This window comes from Ranitomeya variabilis, chromosome 4, assembly GCF_051348905.1.
Source record: "Ranitomeya variabilis isolate aRanVar5 chromosome 4, aRanVar5.hap1, whole genome shotgun sequence".
Lineage (NCBI taxonomy): Eukaryota > Metazoa > Chordata > Amphibia > Anura > Dendrobatidae > Ranitomeya > Ranitomeya variabilis.
In genome coordinates this window covers 700,816,799-700,839,417 of record NC_135235.1, presented here as the reverse complement: position 1 = coordinate 700,839,417, position 22,619 = coordinate 700,816,799, and the positions used below count along the sequence as shown (strand labels likewise).

The following is a 22,619-nucleotide window of genomic DNA, read 5'->3' as shown; positions in this document are numbered from 1 at the left end:
AGCTCAAAGCACATGGAAGGAATCTTCCAGAAACAGCGTTCTTCTCCCCTGGTTCAGTCCTCTGTGCTCAGCTTGTGGCTTGTGTATTTGTTTCCTGTTGTGACCGTGGCCTGTTTACTGACTTCACTGTGTGCAAAATTATTAGGCAAGTTGTATTTTGATCACATGATACTTTTTCTACATGTTGTCCTACTCCAAGCTGTTCAGGCTTGAGAGCCAACTACAAATTAAGTAAATCAGGTGATGTGCATCTCTGTAATGAGGAGGGGTGTTGTCTAATGACATCAAGACCCTATATAAGGTGTGATTAATTATTAGGTAACTTCCTTTCCTTTGGCAAAATGGGTCAGAAGAGAGATTTGACGGGCTCTGAAAAGTCCAAAATTGTGAGATGTCTTGCAGAGGGATGCAGCAGTCTTGAAATTGCCAAACTTTTGAAGCGTGATCACCGAACAATCAAGCGTTTCATGCAAATAGCCAACAGGGTCGCAAGATGCGTGTTGGCCAAAAAAGGTGCAAAATAACAGCCCATGAATTGAGGAAATTCAAGCGTGAAGCTGCAAAGATGTCATTTGCCACCAGTTTTGCCATATTTCAGAGCTGCAACGTTACTGGAGTAACAAAAAGTACAAGGTGTGCGATACTCAGGGACGTTGCAAAGGTAAGGAAGGCTGGAAAACGACCACGTCTGAACAAGAAACATAAGATAAAACATCAAGACTGGGCCAAGAAATATCTTAAGACTGACTTTTCAAAGGTTTTATGGACTGATGAAATGAGAGTGACTCTTGATGGGCCAGATGGATGGGCCAGAGGTTGGTTCAGTAAAGGGCAGAGAGCTATACTCAGACTCAGACGCCAGCAAGGTGGAGGTGGGGTACTGGTATGGGCCGGTATCATCAAAGACGAACTTGTGGGACCTTTTCGGGTTGAGGAAGCAGTGAAGCTCAACTCCCAGACCTACTGCCAGTTTCTGGAAGACAACTTCTTCAAGTAGTGGTACAGGAAGAAGTCAGTATCGCTCAAGAAAAACATGATTTTCATGCAGGACAATGCTCCATCACATGCCTCCAACTACTCCACAGCGTGTCTGGCCAGTAAAGGTCTCAAAGAAGAAAAAATAATGACATGGCCCCCTTGATCACCTGATCTGAACCCCATAGAGAACCTGTGGTCCCTCATAAAATGTGAGATCTACAGGGAGGGAAAACTGTACACCTCTCTGAACAGTGTCTGGGAGGCTGTGGTGGCTGCTGTACGCAATGTTGGTCGTAAACAGATCAAGCAACTGACAATCTATGGATGGAAGGTTGTTGAGTGTCATCATAAAGAAAGGTGGCTATATTGGTCACTAATTTTTTTGGGGGGTTGTTTTTGCATGTCAGAAATGTTTATTTCTAAATTTTGTGCAGTTATATTGGTTTACCTGGTGAAAATAAACAACGGAGATTGGAATATATTTGTTTTTTATTAAGTTGCCTAATAAATCTGCACAGTAATAGTTACCTGCACAAACAGATATCCTCCTAAGATAGCCAAATCTAAAAAAAAAAACACTCCAACTTCCAAAAATATTAAGCTTTGATATTTATGAGTCTTTTGGGTTGATTGAGAACATAGTTGTTTATCAATAATAAAAATAATCTTCTAAAATACAACTTGCCTAATAATTCTGCACACAGTGTACTCTTGTCTTCTGATTCTGTATTCTGTCCTTCTGGTTCTGACCCAGCTACCTATTCTTTTTGCCATCCAATACCACAGAATAGCAGGTAACACCATGGTCCAAGCCTAGGGGTCCCAGTGTAAATCCAGATCCATGTAATGGTGTTAAAGGGCGATGAGCAAGGCAATCCTTGGGATATAGAAAGCAGAGAAGATAGTGCCAAGCATGTTCATGGTGGAGATCTTTTGAGCTGCCAGTTGACCACGAACAGTGCTCCCAATACATTGTGTCTGCAAACTATTCCAGCTAGATCTGCATTCAAACAGCTAAATGGCGCTCCTTCCCTTCTGAACGCTGCCATGTGCCCAGAGAGTAGTGTACAATTGCATGTAGGGTATTGTGAGAAGTTGGAAAATAATTTGTAAGATCCATTTGTTTTCCATCATCCTTTGTGGATAATTCCAAAGTTATCCCCACAGAAAGTGACACACGTCAGATTGTAAAAATGGGGCCTGATTAAGAACACAAAACTGGCTGCGGGAAGAGGATAAGTCAGAGTATTTTGGACACTACTGTAATCAATAACTGTGACTATAGACAATAACATCTACTGAAATGCTCAAACTGAACAGTCTCCATCAGTAATAAATGAGTAACTAGTGGTGAAACCTCTCTGGGGTAATTAGAGCACGGGGCTCGGTGACTTCACAATCTAAACTATCGTAAGCTCCAATATTTTCTGTCAGATGAGTTTCTAGAAGAAATATTACACATTTAAAGAGAACGGTGTATAATAGTGCAGAACGCAGATGTCTTAAAGGGAACCTGTCAGCAGGATTGTGCAGTTAGGCCTCTTTCACACTTTCGTCTTTCTTTTTCTGTCACAAATGGTGCTGCTGGATCCGTTTTTTTCTCATAGACTTGTATTAGCGTCGGATTGTGACAGATGGCCACACGTTTCATCCGCCGTGCACTGGATCCGTCGTAAAGTTGCTGTCGGTCGGAGACAAGGCACAGAGGAACGTTTTTTCTGTACGTAGGAAAAAAATCGCTCAGCACCGGATCCTGCTTTGTCCGTCGTTGGCTATAATGGAAGCCTATGGACACAGGATCAGTCGCTGACTGTGAATAGCAGGAATCCAGCGACGGATGCCGTCTTTTGAAACTGAGCATGCGCGGAAGAATTTCCCGTCAGGCAAATTCTAGCTCTCTCTCTTTTTACTATTGATGCGGCCTATGCAGCGTCAATAGTAAAAAGATATAATGTTAAAAATAATAATAAAAAGAAAAAAATCTTGTTATTCTTACCATCCGGTGGCTCCCGCAGTCCCTCCGATGCTCGCAATGCTGCCAGCGTCCCGGCAGCCCCTGCAGGCTTCCCGATGCTCACGTTCCCAGTAATATATTGCGAAATGACCCTATGACGTAGCGGTCTCGCGAGACGCTACGTCATCACAGGTCATTGTCTCGCAATGCATCTCTGGGAACGAAGCATCGCGAGCATCGGGGGGGCGGTGCGAAGGTAGGAATATCACGATTTTTAATTTTTTTAAATTATTTTTATCATGGGTTGTGTTGTGTTTGAGTATTCGCAGCGAAAAACCGTGGCGAAGATGCATACACAACGTGCACATAGCCTTCGAGGATTCACTGGAACCGTCAAAAAAACAGCTCCAGTGCATCCGTTTTTTACAATCGGCACATGATCCATCTTTTCAACATTTTGACGGATCGTGACTGATTGTAAAAAACGGAAGTGTGAAAGAGGCCTAACCTACAGACACTGACAGGTCGGTGCCGTTATACTGATTACACTGATACCTGGTGATGAAATCCGTCTTGTGGTTGTTGTTTAATCTGTATTTGTAGTTTTCAGTTAATGAGATTCTCGTGCTCTGGGGCGGGGCTGTGGGGGGTTTGGGTGGCCTGTGGGCGGGGCTTTATGTGGTGCTCTGATTACATATTCATCTGTAGTGGCTTATGACAGGTAGCTGATCGCTCACTGACCTGCCCCCATTTTTACATAATACATAATAACATTGATATTATTGTTGATAATGCATATAATATTGTGGCTATTGGGAGGATTAGAAAAAAAATTACATCCAGCAAAATGACACCAACAGCGCCTGACCAGTAACATCTATAAGTAAGAGATAGATGCTACTGGACAGGCGCCGCTGGTGTCATTTTGCTGGATGTAATTTTTTTTCTAAGCCTCCCAATAGCCACAATATTATAGGCAATATCAGCAATAATTATCAATGCTATTATATGTATTATGTAAAATGGGGGGGCAGGTCAGTGATGGATCAGCGACCTATCATAGGCCAATACAAATGCATATGTACTCAGAGCACCACATAAAGCCCCGCCCACAGCCCCGCCCCAGAGCACCACATAAAGCCCCGCCACAGGGCAGGAAAATATCATTAACTGAAAACTACAAATACAGATTAAACAACAGTAAACCAGAGTTGCACTCATTTATGGTGGACCATTGAAGCTACTATGAATCTTGACCAGAAGATTAGAGAAAATAATATTGCTCCCCATTTCAGGAGAGATTGTGCAGTAATCTGAATTTCTTTGGATCAAAAACAATGTAATTTATGAGGTGGAGTGAACCCTTGAAACCAGGGCTCGAGCCAACACATCTCCTGCAGGCCGGAATAAATGTATATTACAGCCATCAGCCACGCACAGCACAGAGATATATCGTGGCACAGGTGTGATGTGTTTTATGTAGATTATCACAATCCTCATTGAAGTTAGTCGGTTTTAATACAAATTGAAAAGTCAGGATAAAGGGAAACTCTGTTATTGTACAGAAATTCACACTTGGCCTCACTGCACATTTAATGTTGTTGATCATAAAAGGGAAGTTTGGCCAGAAAGGCTGGACCTGGTCTTGTAGGGACCATATGAGCACATTCAGCAGCACAGAAGGGAGAAAAGGGAGATTCATCCGATAAGATATCAGGGTTCTAGGAAGCCAACAGCATCATTACCCTCCGCATTCTCTTACAGGCCCATCATAATGTTTTTCTATCTCGTCAGCACATTCTACGTACGCTGTCATTTGGCTTTATAGTTTACAGATCTGGGCAGGTAACAGCGTTTCCTAAACCCAGGGGGTAGGTGGATCTAACAGGTTGTAAGTTCTATAGAAAAGGGCTTTCAATGCCCAAAGTTATGTGAACAGTTTTGGGTGGAGGAGACTGTTGTGGTCTAGAGGTAAAATGGTGATCATGGTAATACGGCCGGACTACACCACCGATAAAGCAGCCACAGCCGGTGACTGAGAAGAATCTGTGACTTCTCTGCATTTAGTGGTTACTACTCACCTGGGTAGTCATATGTAGGAATCTCCTCTTTACACCACTCATCACCCCTCACATATGTCTCTGTAGTATTACTATGGGTCAGATCTTCACCCTGAAACACATATTATAAAAGTCATCGACAGATGGGGAAGTCACATCTATGATCAGCTCTAATCCTGCCATGTCCACCGTTCTGATTACACAAGTATAAAACATATAATACTGGTGGATAAAACAAAACTGAGCACAAGACCTCTTTGTATACCAGACCAATGCCCTAACCCCATAACTTCCCTCAACAAAATCATTGAAAGGGAGCTTGCTCATCTGCTCTCCAAATCACACCTCACCACTTGTGCCATTGACCCCATCCCATCTCACCTCCTCCCCAACCTCACCACTACTCTAATCCCATCCCTAACCCACCTCTTCAACCTAGCACTAACTTCTGGCACCTTCCCTTCTGCTTTCAAACATGCCACAATCACACCTATCCTCAAAAAGCCTTCCCGTGACCCAAAAGCTATGTCCAGCTATCGCCCCATATCTTTACTCCCATTTGCCTCCAAACTCCTTGAGCAGCACGTCCATGCTGAACTTTCCTCTCACTTTGCATCTAACTCTCTCTTCGACTACCTACAATCTGGCTTCTGTCCCCACCATTCCACTGAGACTGCCCTGACCAACGTTACTAACGACTTACTTACAGCCAAAGCTAACAGACAATTCTCTATACTCCTCCTTCTAGACCTGTCCTCTGCCTTCGACACAGTTGACCACTGCCTCCTACTACAGATCCTCTCTTCCTTTGGTGTCAAAGACCTTGCCCTATCTTGGATCTCCTCATCCCTTACCAACCGCATTCAGCGTTTCCTACTCCCATACTACCTGTTCATCTCGCCCCCTCTCTGTTGGTGTCCCTTAAGGCTCTGTCCTAGGGCTCTTACTCTTCTCAATCTATACACTCGGCATGGGACAACTCAAAGTCCCATGGCTTCCAATACCACCTTTATGCTGATGACACTCAGATCTACCTCTCTGGCCCAGATGTCACCTCTCTGCTCTCCAGAATCTCGGAGTGTCAATCAGCTATATCCTCTTCCTTCTCCTCTCGCTTCCTCAAGCTCAATGTGGACAAATCTGAACTAATTATCTTCCCTCCATCTCACATATCTTCCCTTACTGATCTATCAAAATAAATGAAATCACACTTTCCCGTCCCGAAAATCCGCTACCTCGGAGTAACCCATGCCCTGTCCTTCAAACCGCACATCCAAGCTCTCGCCACCCCCGTCACCTCCAGCTGAAAAATATTTCCAAAATCCGTCCTTTCCTCAACCCTCACTCTACCAAAACGCTTGTGCATGCCCTAATCATCTCCCACCTCGACTACTGCAACATCCTCCTCTGTGGCCTCCCTGCTAACACTCTCGCACCCCTCCAGTCCGTCTTTAACTCTGCTACCGACTAATTAATCTCTCTCCTCGCTACACTCCTGCTTCCCCTCTTTGCAAATCCCTTTACTGGCTCCCAATTTACCAGCGTATCCAGTTTAAACTTCTAACACTGACCTACAAAGCCATCCATAACCTTTCTCCTCCGTATATTTCCAAACTAATCTCTCAATATATCCCCTCACATAATCTCCGGTCCTCCCAAGACCTCCTTCTCTCCTCCATGCTTATTCGCTCCCCACCCAATCGCCTCCAAGACTTCTCCCGAATATCCCACATCCTCTGGAATTCTGTGCCCCAACATGGCCGGTTATCCACCACATTTGGATCCTTCAAAAGAAACCTGAAAACCTGCCTCTTCAAAGAAGCTTACAACCTGTAATGACCACATGGCCACCAACACCATTGGACCAACTGCAACCCTCGACCTACTGTCTCCTTCCCCATAATCCTGTAGAATGTAAACCCACAAGGGCAGGGTCCTCTCCCCTCTGTACCAGTCTGTGATTGTTAGTTTGTTTACTGTAAGTGATATTTGTATTTTGACGTAACCCCTTCTCATGTACAGACCATGGAATTAATGCTGCTATATAAATAAATAATAATAATGATAATAATAATAATAATAATAATAATAATAATAATAATAAAAAAAGACCTTCACCAGCATCTACACATCATAGGGGAGATCTCATGACACCTTCTCTCCATCTACCTGATGATCCTGAGGAGCATTGGGATCTTCTTGTTTACAGTCCTCTGGAAGAAGAGGACGGGGACATCTCTCTGGTGTTGTCCTCTTACTGGATAGATCTGGAGGAAACACATACAGGGACTGAATTCATTCTTTACATACAGATAATTATAGGCCGTGTATTTAGTCCTGTCTATTACCTGGAGATGTGAGGGGCTGGGGAACCTCCATTATGACGTTCTTGTACAGATCTCTGTGTCCTTCTAAATACACCCACTCCTCCATGGAGAAATAGACGGCGACATCCTGACACCTTATAGGAACCTGACACATACAATGATACCGTCATCCCCCCGATCCCTTCATAGCATTACTGTATAATGTCCCAGCATTCCCAGCAGTGTCACCTCTCCAGTCAGCAGCTCAATCATCTTGTAGGCGAGTTCTAGGATCTTCTGGTCATTAATGTCCTCATGGATCAGGGGGTGAGGTGGAGGCCCTGTGATTGGGCTCAGGAGTCTTCCCCATCCCTCAAACACAGGGTCCTGACAGCGCTCACTAGAGGTCTTCTTCACTACTGTGTAATCCTGGTTATGGAGAGACACATTAATAAATCTCACTACAGACATTTCCAGAGTCCTCACCTCTCCAGTTCTGTCCATCTGTTATTCCCATAGATAAGAATGATGTAATGTGACATCATCAGAGTCTCTCACCTCTCCAGTAAGCCGGAAGAGGATCTCTACGGTGAGGTGTAATATTTTCTCTGCCATCTTGTCTCTGTCCATATCCATCTTTGATGGGTAAATCAGGAAAATTTTCTTCTGTAGAAGATCTTCACTGAGAGGATCTGATATTGTAGAGACCTGAATGAGAAGATGATGATTATAATGGGTATATGGGCACTGGACTATGGAATGGAGGATGTGTGATGGGTATATGGGCACTGGACTATGGAATGATGTGTATGATGGGTATATGGCACTGGACTATGGGATGGAGGATATGTATGATGGGTATATGGACACGGGACTATGGGATGGAGGATATGTATGATAGGTATATGGGCACGGGACTATGGGATGGAGGATATGTGTGATGGGTATATGGGCACTGGACTATGGGATGAAGGATGTGTGATGGGTATATGGGCATGGGACTATAGGATGGAGGATGTGTGATGGGTATATGGGCATGCGACTATAGGATGGAGGATGTTTGATGGGTATATGGGCACTGGGCTATGGGATGGAGGATATGTATGCTGGGTATATGGGCACGGGACCATGGAATGGAGGATGTATGATGGGTATATGGACACAGGACTATGGGATGGAGGATATGTATGATAGGTATATGGGCACGGGACTATGGGATGGAGGATGTGTGATGGGTATATGGGCACGGGACTATGGGCTGGAGGATATGTGTGATAGGTATATGTGCACTGGACTATGGGATGGAGGATGTGTGATGGGTATATGGGCATGGGACTATGGGATGGAGGATGTTTGATAGGTATATGGGCACTGGGCTATGGGATGGAGGATATGTATGCTGGGTATATGGGCACTGGAATATGGGATGCAGGATGTGATGATCTCCCGCTTCGTCTACTGCAACATCCTTTTCTGTGCCCTCCCTGCTAACACCCTTGCTCCTCTCCAGTCCATCCTTAACTCTGCTGCCTGACTAATTCATCTCTCTCCTCACTACTCCTCTGCTTCTCCTTTCTGCAAATCTCTTCACTGGTTCCCATTCCCTCAGTGTATCCAGTTCAAATTACTAATACTGACCTACAAGGCCATCTATAACCTGTATCCTCCATACATCTCTGAACTAATCTCCCGATATCTTCCCTCACGTAATCTCCGGTCCTCCCAAGACCTCCTTCTCTCCTCCACACTTATTCGCTCCTCACCCAGCAGCCTCCAAGACTTCTCCCGAATATCCCCCATCCTCTGGAATTCTTTGCCCCATCACGTCCGACTATCAACCACATTCGGATCCTTCAGACGGCACCTGAAAACCCACCTCTTCAGGAAAGCCTACAGCCTGCACTGACCCGGTTGCCTGCTCACCACTACCGGAGCTATTGCCTCACCAACACCGAAGCTGAGGCAACCCCCCAACCTACTGTCTCCTTCCCCATAATCCTGTAGAATGTAAGCCGGCAAGGGCTGGGTCCTCGCCCCTCTGTATCAGTCTGTGATTGTTAGTTTACTGTAAGTGATATCTGTAATTTGTATGTAACCCCTTCTCATGTACAGCACCATGGAATCAATGGTGCCATATAAATAATAATAATAATAGTATATGGGCACTGGACTATGGGATGGAGGATAATCCCTATAATTTGTTAGAACTAACCATAGTTAGTTACTATGCCCGGGAAATGCCGGGCTCTTCAGCTAGTATATATATATATACTGTATATTTGGCAGAGTCATATCTCCCGACTCTGCAGATTGCATGCTGTCATTGTAGGCTCAGACCAGATGGTATGGAGATGAATGAGGGATACAAAAGTTCAAAAATAGACTTTCCTTTACTTAAGAACTTGATGAGAAGTATAGACATCAGATAGCAGGCACAACACTTTATGACTGCGTCTTCTGCATTGTGCAGAGTCAGGAACTTTCCGGTTCCATGTGGCGGTACATAACTTTTGTTATAAGCCACAATAGTGCAGCAAACCTGAGCTAATGACCTCTTCCTGCTCTTTATCTCCACTATGCTCCCTGCCTGGAATCCGAATTCTTACTGCCATTATATCTTTGCTTACCTTCAGAACTGATGTCTCCCTCCTGACACACAACACCATATCAATTCAGGAGGACTGCAATCATATAGACCAAAGGTCGTCACGAAGGCAGTGAAACGCGCGTCGAGGCCCTTGCGTGTCTCATCAGTATCTCATCAGCGCTCCAGCACAGGGTGATCGTCATGTCTCAAGGTAAATTACTCTATATTTAAAATCTACTTCCCTTTGATACCGTGGACAGACTGGTTCAACAACTGCATTTGGTCATGATGGGGAGTAATTATGAATATAATCTGCCATAAGGTGCAGATTATATTCATACTGCAATTAGATCCCTTATCATGCCTTATGATTGTAACGTATGACTACTCTAGGTAAAACTAATGTATTAACCCCTAATCTGACCTATTAACTAGTTCCATACGGTGCAGCCAATCTAACTATCAATCCATACCACTCTGTGCAATAGTGCCGATTGAGACACGATTGTTTTTTTCTACCTTAAGTGTCATTTGTATTTTGACGTAACCCCTTCTCATGTACAGACCATGGAATTAATGCTGCTATATAAAGAAATAATAATAATGATAATAATAATAAAAAAAGACCTTCACCAGCATCTACACATCATAGGGGAGATCTCATGACACCTTCTCTCCATCTACCTGATGATCCTGAGGAGCATTGGGATCTTCTTGGTTACAGTCCTCTGGAAGAAGAGGACGGGGACATCTCTCTGGTGTTGTCCTCTTACTGGATAGATCTGGAGGAAACACATACAGGGACTGAATTAATTCTTTACACATAGATAATTATAGGCTGTATGTACTTAGTCCTGTCTATTACCTGGTGATGTGAGGGGCTGGGGAACCTCCATTATGATGTTCTTGTACAGATCTCTGTGTCCTTCTAAATACTCCCACTCCTCCATGGAGAAATAGACAGAGACATCCTGACACCTTATGGGAACCTGACACATACAATGATACCGTCATCCCCCGATCCCTTCAGAGCTTTACTGTATAATGTCCCAGCAGTGTCACCTCTCCAGTCAGCAGCTCAATCATCTTGTAGGCGAGTTCTAGGATCTTCTGGTCATTGATGTCCTCATGGATCAGGGGGTGAGGTGGAGGCCCCATGATTAGGCTCAGGAGTCTTCCCCATCCCTCAAACACAGGGTAGGGACAGCGATCACTAGGGGTCTTCTTCACCACTGTGTAATCCTGGTAATGGAGAGACACAATAATAAATCTCACTACAGACATTTCCAGAGTCCTCACCTCTCCAGTTCTGTCCATCTGTTATTGCCATAGATAAGAATGATGTAATGTGACGTCATCAGAATCTCTCACCTCTCCAGTAAGCCGGAAGAGGATCTCTAGGGTGAGGTGTAATATTTTCTCTGCCATCTTGTCTCTGTCCATATCCATCTTTGATGGGTAAATCAGGAAAATTTTCTTCTGTAGAAGATCTTCACTGAGAGGATCCGATATTGTAGAGACCTGAATGAGAAGATGATGATTCGATGTAACATCATAAGAATCCTGTAATAATACAATTACTGGAGATAATAAGGGAAACATATGAGGAGATTTATTATTTTACAGTATTTAGTTTTATTCTTTAGATCTACTAGTAAAACCTTTATATTTAGGCCACAGACAACAAGCAGTTTCCTCCTCGGAGTCGGCAGCTGAATACGTTCCTCATAGACTCATCTTCCATAACGCTAATTCTCGCCTCATTTACCGACACTGGAATCGGCATTAGCAATACTGCAGGAGATATTCATTACACGTGACAGGAGAAATAACTACTTCATGATGAGGACGACATCTTCATCTTCTACTACGGCTCTAGAAACATATTTGTCCAGAGTCCGTCACTGACTCCATCACCACCGGCCGTCTATATGAAGGTTTCCCGTCTTCCCCGCACTGAAATCTTCTATCACGTTTGATCTCAGGTCTGATTCACACACAGAAGTTTGATGCTTTTAGAAAAGCTTTTTTTGTTTCCACAATCAACACGGACAGAAATTATCTGATCCCAAAGTCTCCATGTACAATGACTTATGGGGTTAATTTCTAGCCTTAAGGTACCGTCACATTTAGCGACGCTGCAGCGATATAGACAACGATGCCGATCGCTGCAGCGTCGCTGTTTCGTCGTTGTGTGGTCGCTGGAGAGCTGTCACACAGACAGCTCTCCAGCGACCAACGATGCCGAAGTCCCCGGGTAACCAGGGTAAACATCGGGTTACTAAGCGCAGGGCCGCGCTTAGTAACCCGATATTTACCCTGGTTACCATTGTAAATGTAAAAAAAAAAAAAAAACCACTACATACTTACATTCCGGTGTCTGTCGCGTCCCCTTCCCTGCACTGTGTAAGCGCCGGCCGTAAAGCAGAGCGGTGACGTCACCGCTGTGTTCTGCTTTACGGCCGGCCGGCGCTGACACAGTGCAGGGAAGCGGACGCCGGGGGATGCGACAGACACCGGAATGTAAGTATGCAGTGTTTGTTTTTTTTTTTACATTTACAATGGTAAGGGTTAGGGTTGGAGTTAGAGTTAGGGTTAGGGTTGGGGCTAAATTTAGGGTTAGGGTTAGGGCTAGGGTTAGGCTACTTTCACACTAGCGTTTTTTGGCTTCCGTCGCAATGCGTCGTTGGAGAAAAAACGCATCCTGCAAAAGTGCTTGCAGGATGCGTTTTTTCTCCATTGGCTTGCATTAGCGACGCATTGCCACATGTCGCATCCGTCGTGCGACGGATGCGTCGTGCTTTGGCGGACCGTCGGCACAAAAAAAGCTACATGTAACTTTTTTGTGCGACGTGTCCGCCATTTCCGACCGCGCATGCGTGGCCGGAACTCCGCCCCCGCCTCCCCGTACCTCACAATGGGGCAGCGGATGCGTTGAAAAAACAGCATCCGCTGCACCCGTTGTGCGGCGCTTACAACGCTAGCGTCGGTACGTCGGCCCGACACACTGCGATGGGCCGAGTACGACGCTAGTGTGAAAGTAGCCTTAGGCTTCTTTCACACTTGCGTCGGTATGGGGCGGTCGCAATGCGTCGGCCCGACGTACCGACGCACGTTGTGAAAATTGTGCACAACGTGGGCAGCGGATGCAGTTTTTCAACGCATCCGCTGCCCAGTCTATGTCCTGGGGAGGAGGTGGCAGAGTTACGGCCACGCATGCGCGGAAATGGCGGACGCGACGTACAAAAAAAAGGTTACATTGAACTTTTTTTGTGACGACGGGGGCTAAAGTTATGGTTAGGGTTGGGGCTAAAGTTAGGGTTAGGGTTGGGGCTAAAGTTAGGGTTAGAGTTGGGATTAGGGTTAGGGTTTGGATTAGGGTTGGGATTAGTGTTACGTTTGGGATTAGGGTTGGGATTAGGGTTACGTTTGGGATTAGGGTTTGGATTAGGGTTAGGGTTGGGATTAGGGTTAGGGGTGTGTTGGATTTAGGGTTATGGTTAGGGTTGAGATTAGGGCTGTTTTGGGGTTAGGGTTGTGATTATCATTAGGGTTGTGATTAGGATTATGGATCGGGTTGAGATTAGGGTTAGGGGTGTGTTGGAGTTAGGGTTGGAGTTATAATTTGGGGGTTTCCACTGTTTAGGTACATCAGGGGGTCTCCAAACACGACAGCCAATTTTGCGCTAAAAAAAGTCAAATGGTGCTCCCTCCCTTCTGAGCTCTGCTGTGCGCCCAAACAGTGGTTTACCCCCACATATGGGGCATCAGCGTACTCGTACTCGGGATAAATTGGACAACAACTTTTGGGGTCCAATTTCTCCTGTTACCCTTGTGAAAATAAAAACTTGGGGGCTAAAAATCTTTTTTGTGGGAAAAAAAATATTTTTTTATTTTCACTACTCTGCATTATAAACTTCTGTGAAGCACTTGAGCTTTCAAAGTTCTCACCACATATCTAGATAAGTTCCTTAGGGGGTCTAGTTTCCAAAATTTGGTCACTTGTGGGGGTTTCTACTGTTTAGGTACATCAGTGGCTCTGCAAACGCAACATAACGCCCGCAGACCATTCTATCAAAGCCTGCATTTCAAAATGGCGCTCCTTCCCTTCCGAGCTCTGCCGTGCGCCCAAACAGTGGTTTACCCCCACATATGGGGTACCAGCATACTCAGGACAAATTGGACAACAACTTTTGGGGTCCAATTTCTCTTGTTAACCTTGTGAAAATAAAAACTTGGGGGCTAAAAAATCTTTATTGTTAAAAAATATATATTTTTTATTTTCACGACTCTGCATTATAAACTTCTGTGATGCACTTGGGCATTCAAAGTTCTCACTACACATCTAGATAAGTTCCGTGGGGGGGTCTAGTTTCCAAAATGGGGTCACTTTTGGGGGGTTTCTACTGTTTAGGCACATCAGGGGCTCTCCAAACGCGACATGGCGTCCGATCTCAATTCCAGTCAATTTTGCATTGAAAAGTCAAATGGCGCTCCTTTGCTTCCGAGCTCAGCCATGCGCCCAAACAGTGGTTTACCCCCACATATGGGGTGTCGGCGTACTCAAGACAAATTGTACAACAACTTCTGGGGTCCATTTTCTCCTGTTACCCTTGGTAAAATAAAAATTTGGAGGCAAAAAGATCATTTTTGTAGAAAAAATGCGATTTTTTTATTTTCACGGCTCTACGTTATAAACTTCTGTGAAGCACCTGGGGGTTTAAAGTGCTCACCACACATCTAGATAAGTTCCTTAAGGGGTCTAGTTTCCAAAATGGTGTCATATGTGGGGGGTCTCCACTGTTTAGGCACATCAGCGGCTCTCCAAACGTGACATGGCGTCCGATCTCAATTCCAGCCAATTCTACATTGAAAAAGTAAAACGACACTCCTTCTCTTCCAAGCTCTGCGGTGCGCCCAAACAGTGGTTTACCCCCATATATGGGGTATCCACGTACTCAGGAGAAATTGCACAACAACTTTTGTGGTCTAATTTCTCCTGTTACCCTTGTGAAAATAAAAATTTGGGGGCAAAAAGATCATTTTTGTAGAAAAAATGAGATTTTTTATTTTCACGGCTCTACGTTATAAACTTCTGTGAAGCACTTGGGGCTTCAAAGTGCTCACCACACATCTTGGTAAGTTCCTTAAGGGGTCTAGTTTCCAAAATGGTATCACTTGTGGGGGGTTTCCACTGTTTAGGCACATCAGGGGCTCTCCAAACGCGACATGGCATCCGATCTCAATTCCAGCCAATTCTGCATTGAAAAAGTCAAACGGTGCTCCTTCACTTCCAAGCTCTGCGGTGCGCCCAAACAGTGGTTTACCTCCACATATGGGGTATCGACGTACTCAGGAGAAATTGCACAACTTTTGTGGTCTAATTTCTCCTGTTACCCTTGTGAAAATAAGAATTTGTGGGCGAAAAAATCATTTTTGTGAAAACAAATGCGATTTTTTATTTTCACGGCTCTACGATATAAACTTCTGTGAAGCACTTGGGGGTTCAAAGTGCTCACCACACATCTAGATAAGTTCCTTGGGGGGTCTAGTTTCCAAAATGGTGTCACTTGTGGGGGGTTTCCACTGTTTAGGCACATTAGGGGCTCTCCAAACGCGACATGGCGTCCGATCTCAATTCCAGCCAATTCTGCATTGAAACAGTCAAACGGTGCTCCTTCACTTCCATGCTCTGCGGTGCGCCCAAACAGTGGTTTACCTCCACATATGGGGTATCGGCGTACTCAGGAAAAATTGCACAACAAAATTTGTGGTTAAATTTCTGTTTTTACACTTGTGAAAATTAAAAAAACGGTTCTGAAGTAAAATGTTTGCAAAAAAAAGTTAAATGTTCATTTTTTTCTTCTACATTGTTTTAGTTCCTGTGAAGTACGTAAAGGGTTAATAAACTTCTTGAATGTGGTTTTGAGCAGCTTGAGGGGTGCAGTTTTTAGAATGGTGTCACACTTGGTTATTTTCTATCATATAGACCCCTCAAAATCACTTCAAAGGTGATGTGGTCCCTAAAAAAAACATGGTGTTGTAAAAATGAGAAATCGCTGGTCAACTTTTAACCCTTATAACTCCCTAACAAAAAAAAAAATTGTTTCCAAAATTATGCTGATGTAAAGTAGACATGTGAGAAATGTTATTTATTAACTATTTTTTGTGACATATCTCTCTGATTTAAGGGCATAAAAATACAAAGTTTGAAAATTGCAAAATTTTAAAAATTTTCACCATATTTCCATTTTTTTCATAAATAATCGCAAGTAATATCGAAGAAATGTTACCACTAACTTGAAGTACAACATGTCACGAAAAAACAATCTCAGAATCAGCGGGATCCGATAAAGCGTTCCAGAGTTATAACCTCTTAAAGTGACACTGGTCAGAATTGTAAAAATTGGCTCGGTCATTAAGTACCAAATTGGCTCTGTCACTAAGGGGTTAACCAACGACCAGCGATATCACAGCAGGATCCTGATCGCTGCCTGTCAAACTCAACGATATCGCTAGCCAGGACGCTGCAACATCACGGATCGCTAGCGATATCGTTTAGTGTGAAGGTACCTTTAGTGATATCTGTAATTTGTATGTAACCCCTTCTCATGTACAGCACCATGGAATCAATGGAGCCATATAAATAATAATAATAATAATAATAATAATAATAATAATAATAATAATAGTATATGGGCACTGGACTATGGGATGGAGGATAATCCCTATAATTTGTTAGAACTAACCATAGTTAGTTACTATGCCCGGGAAATGCCGGGCTGTTCAGCTAGTAAATATATACTGTATATTTGGCAGAGTCATATCTCCCGACTCTGCAGATTGCATGCTGTCATTGTAGGCCCAGACCAGATGGTATGGAGATGAATGAGGGATACAAAAGTTCAAAAATAGACTTTCCTTTACTTAAGAACTTGATGAGAAGTATATACATCAGATAGCAGGCACAACACTTTATGACTGCGTCTTCTGCATTGTGCAGAGTCAGGAACTTTCCGGTTCCATGTGGCGGTACATAACTTTTGTTATAAGCCACAATAGTGCAGCAAACCTGAGCTAATGACCTCTTCCTGCTCTTTATCTCCACTATGCTCCCTGCCTGGAATCCGAATTCTTACTGCCATTATATCTTTGCTTACCTTCAGTACTGATGTCTCCCTCCTGACACACAACACCATATCAATTCAGGAGGACGGCAATCATATAGACCAAAGGTCGTCACGAAGGCAGTGAAACGCGCGTCGAGGCCCTTGCGTATCTCATCAGTGTCTCATCAGCGCTCCAGCACAGGGTGATCGTCATGTCTCAAGGTAAATTACTCTATATTTAAAATCTACTTCCCCTTGATACCGTGGACAGACTGGTTCAACAACTGCATTTGGTCATGATGGGGAGTAATTATGAATATAATCGGCCATAAGGTGCAGATTATATTCATACTGCAATTAGATCCCTTATCATCCCTTATCATTGTAACGTATGACTACTCTAGGTATAACTAATGTATTAACCCCTAATCTGACCTATTAACTAGTTCCATACGGTGCAGCAAATCTAATTATCAATCCATACCACTGTGCTGTAGTGCTGATTGAGACACGATTGTTTTTCTCTACCCTAAGTGTCAACTTTTTATGGTACCAATTATTTTTAGCTGCTTCTCATATATGAATGCCCTTTGTATTTTTGTCTATCTAATATGTTAACATGTATAATAAAATGTATATCTTTTCACTAAGGCTACGTTCACATTTGCGTTGTGCGGTGCAGCGTCGGCGACGCAACGCACAACGCAAATGAAAACGCATGCACAACGCAGCGTTTTGTGACGCATGCGTCCACTTTTGCATGGTTTTTGGCGCAGAAAAAACTGTATCATGCAGCGTCCTCTGCGCCCTGACGAATGCACCACAGTGACGCATGCGTCACAAAATGCAAGTGCAATGCATGTCCATGCGCCCCCCATGTTAAATATAGGGGAGCATGACGCATGCATCGCCGCGGCTGCGCCTGACGCAAGGCTAATGTGAACGTAGCCTTAGAAACCCTCTTACTCTTTATTGAGATCTCTAGTTGAAATGCAGACTTTAGATAAGGTTTAACGATATAGCAAGATGTTTTTTCACTAAAGAGAAAGTTTTTGCTTTTTTGGTGCAATGTGTTAGGCTTAAGGGGTTAGGTTCCGCTTGGCCATGGTAACTGTTTTGTAGGTTCTCTCTTGCCTTGTCCATGTATGGTTTGGTCCAGTAGCCCATTTATCATCAGATTTATCCTGGTTCCTCGACATCTGGCGTGGACCTCGTTAATCCAGGCCACGTCTGAGCCGGCATGACTCTCTTTGCTCGTAGCACCATAGTGCTATTGACCACTACTGGTATATTATGTCCAACAGGGCAGAGCCAGGATTTGAACCCCAGTCTCCCACATTGGTGAGTGTGATTTTACTAAACGCGGCACATGTATTGCCGGCTTTTATTATATCTTTTACCGAATGGTGCCGACTTTTTCCGATCTTAAGAAAACTGCTCGTGTTACCGATCATGAATCCGAAAGTACCATATTTGCGCCGAATTTATGTTTGGCGTTCGTTTTCCGAACATAATCGCTCATCTCTAATTATGGCCACCACAACCTGCTACACAAAATAAAAAATCCCACTCAGTATGGAGGCATTTACAGTCCACCACAACCCCAGTATAATGGCCCCTACCAGCCACACATTCAGTATGAGAGTCCCAACAGCTCTTCTCTTATATGATGCCCCCACAATTCCTGATATTTAAAAAAAAAACCCACACACTACTCAGCCAACCTGGTTCCTGAGGTTCGCTGCTCTGGTCTGTGCGGTGGGAGTACTGAGGCTCCATACTACAGGTGTGATGTAGTGACGTCATTGTGCCTGCAGTGCACGGAGTCTCAGACTCACAGGCGAAGGTTCAATGGTGGATCAGGAGCTTTCATCTCCCTGATTTACTAATCTATTCAGTGGTATCACTGTCATGGGAATGTGGATATCACTGAAATTGTGATGATGGGAAGGAGAATACCACACCCCACTGAGCCATGTCAATTCATAGGTATCATAGCAACAGAGTGAGCTACCATTTTGGATGATACACCTGCCTATCCAACTATCATATGGTAAATATCTCATAGATCCTGGGTTCATTAGTATTTGCAGCAAGAATGAGGCTAAGTGAGAATTTTATTGTCGGTGGTCGGAGGTAGTCAGTGAGGTGGATGGTACCATATTGTGCATGTAGGGGGCAGTACTATGGGAACATTAAAAAGTGGGGGGATGGCAGTACTGTGGGGACATTACACTGTGTGTGAGATGGATGCCAGTCCTGTAGAAACATTGTCCTGTGTCTGTGGAAAGCCACTATTGTGGGAACAAAATACTGTGTGTGGTGGGATGATGGTACTATGGGAAATTTATACTGTGTGGGGGTATAGCGGTACTAAGAAAAGATTATACTGTGTGGGGGGATGGAGGTACTGTAGGAACATTATACTGTGTGTGGTGGGATGGAGATACTGTGGGAAGATCTTTTGTGTGAGAGATGCCAGTACTACTGTGGAAACATTATACTGTGTGAGTGTAATCATATATATTGCATAAGGGGTGTAAAAAGGAGTGTGATAAAAAAAGACTCCTCAGGGCTGTGCTGCATTTGTACAGACTGCTATCTGCCGTCCAGACGGGACCACGTGACATCAATGGGAAGAGGGAGGGTGTCAGGAAGGAAGAGTCTAGATGGTACCTGGTCTGGAGACCCTGATGACAGGTTACTGATATTATAAAGGCCAGAGCCCCAAAGGCAGAACAGATTTGGCACCAAGAAAAGGAAAGGGGTGCGGGGAAGAATCTGAGGTACCAGCTCATGGTAAAGTGCCCGAGGCAGCTGGTTGTGGGGCAGAACCCTGCTTACAGGGGCATAATGGGGGCATTACACGGTGTGGGGCCAAGAAAGGGGCCCTGTACTAGGAGAACAATCAGTTCCCTCACTTCCTGTCTTCCATAGTTGGGTCGTATGTATCTATTACAGGAAACAGAACAAAAACGTTATGATTCTTATAAAGTGACAACAAAAACCCAAGAGAGTCTCAGTGCCGAAGGGGTTAATGTGTATCAAGCACCCCCCCCCCAGTAATGGGGAATCTCCAGCACCTACCTCCACCTGCAGAGCCGCACTCCACATATATGGCTGCTCTGTGCGCACAGGACCTGTGATGAGGTCACAGGAGGGGAGGAGTCAGGGGTCACATGATCAGGGGCCTCAGGGAATGATATCCGCAGTGCAGACCCTACATGGAAACTTCTCCTCAGTCAGTGACATTCCCGCCATTCAGGGGCGGGCTGGGCCAGGTGGCACAGGGGCAAGCGCCCCCCGGGCCTGTCTCCTCAGCAGCAGATGCGGGCCGCCGGGCTTTCTGCTGCCTAGAAGATGGCTTTTGGCACTGTTGTATTTTATCCTGTAGTGGCCGGCCATCCCTGAATTGTAGACACACCCACTCTGCACACAGTGTGGCCGACCGTGCACTGTCTTCTGATCTCACACCTCAGCAGCGCGCTGGCCGGGTTGCTTCCTCGTGGAGGACTGGAGAGCAGTTTGAGAGAAGAGGTCTGCAGGGGTCAGGAGATCAAGGCCCCGGCCGGATCCTGCTTCTTGTGTCTGCAGTCGCTCTGAGGCACAGTGAGTGTGATGATTTATTGCACCCATTTGACCTTTCATGCAGCTCAGGTCACTATCAGTGGAGTTTTCGGCTCCTGCATCACCCGTTCAAGCTGATGCAATAACTCCCAGTCAGGGTCAGACACAAGTATACAGTCATCCTGACTGCTCCTGAGCCTGGCTCCAGGACACCATATATCATATATAATTCCATCCATTATAATGTGAGGTCCAGGTATAATCCGTGCATGTAACACTGCAGGCATGTGCACATAGTATAGTACATCAGTGCACAGATTAGTGTATGCCTTGGATGTAGACGTCTCATGACTGTAGTCACAGTATATCATACACTAGACTTGGGCAAAGTGCAGTCTAAGGCTATATGCACACGTTCGGAATTGCCGCAGAACTTTCTGTGGCAATTCCGCAACTCCCTGCTGCGAGAAATAAGCATGCGGAATTCGCACGCATTTTCCCGCTAAACACTAGCATTTTGCAAGCGTAATTAGCTTGCAGAATGCTAACATTTTCCAAGCGATCTGTAGCATCGCTTGGAAAACTGACTGACAGGTTGGTCACACTTGTCAAACATAGTGTTTGACAAGTGTGACCAACTTTTTACTATTGATGCTGCCTATGCAGGATCAATAGTAAAAAGATATAATGTTAAAATAAAAAATTGTTCTATTCTCACCTTCCGGCAGCCGCTGCAGCCTTCTTGCTCCTTGCGATGCTCCCGGCAGCTCCTGTTCCCAGCGATGCCTCGTGGCAATGACCCCAGATGACGTAGCATCACACAGGACCGCTACGTCATCACAGGTCATTGTGCAAGGCATCACTGGGAACGGGAGCTGCCAGGAGCATCGCTAAGGCCTGGGCTGGATCCGGGGGCCAGCAGAAGGTGAGTATATAACTATTTTTTATTCCCATGGCCTGGAGGAGAGTCCCCTCTCCTCCACCCCGGGTACCATCCGCACATGATTCGCTTACTTTGCGTATGGTGGGCATAGCCCCATGCGGGAAGTAAGCAGATCAATGCACTCGTATGTGTATGGAATCGCCGTGATTCCTCACAAAGAATGAGCATGCTGCATATTTTTCCGGAATGCGATTCCGCCGCAGAAAAATATGCAGCATTAGCACAGCATTGCGGAATCCCATTGAATTCAATGGGTTGTGTTGTGTATGTGTTTATGCCGCGAAAAAAACTTGGCAAAAACGCATACAATCCGCAACGTATGCCCAGCCCAAGGCCGGGTTCACATTTGCAAGCTCGAGCTTCACCCCCCGGTGCTGCTGGCGCAACTGGGGACCGGAGTGTGCGACTGCATAGAAATACATACACCCGCACGCTCCGGTCCTGAGTGCCGGGTATTGATGCAAGAGACTCGCGCAAGTTTCTCGCATCACACTCGCAAATGTGACCCCGGCCTTAGGCCTGAAAACTGTGGTCCACGGGCTGCACTATGCCCTCCCAGGCCTGCATCCCTCAGGATGCAGACAGCGGTGAATACATTGGTGGAGCATGCAATAGAAATACTTGGCACTCAGGAAGTTGTAGTGAAAGAAAGCTATTTATATTTGGCAATCCTATTATTCTTTTGGTCCTACATATGGGCTTTCATCAGAACTGACTGCATCTTGAGACAAGGATATTTAGACTGCATATATCAGTGCATTGTAATGCAACCCTGGTCACTAGCTAATGGCGCAATGCCACATGCTGCTGCACACGGTATAAACATTCTTATCTCAAGAGGCAGTCAGTTCTGATGAAAGCCCATATGTATAACCAAAACATCAACAATAATAAGGATTGCCAAATGAAATTTGCTTTCTTTCACTGCAACTTCCTCAGTGCCAAGTTTTTCTATTGCATTATCTATGGGTTGAAACTCTACTTTGGCAGCTCATCTCACAGCAAGGAGTGCCGTATATCGTTTCTACACAATACATTGGTGGAGCACAGAGCCGCCAACACCTTCTTCCACCAATCAATGTGTGCGACTGAGCGCGCAGACGTGATGATGTCAC

General features: G+C 44.9%; 2 protein-coding genes across 2 annotated transcripts in view; both read right to left on the bottom strand.

Moving 5' to 3' along the window:
- Window positions 1-20,213, bottom strand: part of LOC143766429 (uncharacterized) — a 36,292-nt gene extending 16,079 nt beyond the window's left edge. Inside the window, exons 1-10 of the mRNA XM_077254106.1 lie at window positions 20,082-20,213; window positions 11,257-11,406; window positions 10,948-11,127; window positions 10,751-10,874; window positions 10,570-10,667; window positions 7,857-8,006; window positions 7,548-7,727; window positions 7,341-7,464; window positions 7,162-7,259; window positions 5,014-5,104 (exon numbers count right to left, since the gene is read on the bottom strand). Coding sequence (XP_077110221.1) covers window positions 5,014-5,104; window positions 7,162-7,259; window positions 7,341-7,464; window positions 7,548-7,727; window positions 7,857-8,006; window positions 10,570-10,667; window positions 10,751-10,874; window positions 10,948-11,127; window positions 11,257-11,406; window positions 20,082-20,108 — 1,222 coding nt within the window. The 5' untranslated portion in view covers window positions 20,109-20,213. The remainder of the gene's footprint in view (window positions 1-5,013; window positions 5,105-7,161; window positions 7,260-7,340; window positions 7,465-7,547; window positions 7,728-7,856; window positions 8,007-10,569; window positions 10,668-10,750; window positions 10,875-10,947; window positions 11,128-11,256; window positions 11,407-20,081) is intronic.
- Window positions 1-22,619, bottom strand: part of LOC143766444 (uncharacterized) — a 427,135-nt gene that overhangs the window by 333,074 nt on the left and 71,442 nt on the right. The gene's annotated exons all lie outside the window — the stretch shown is intronic.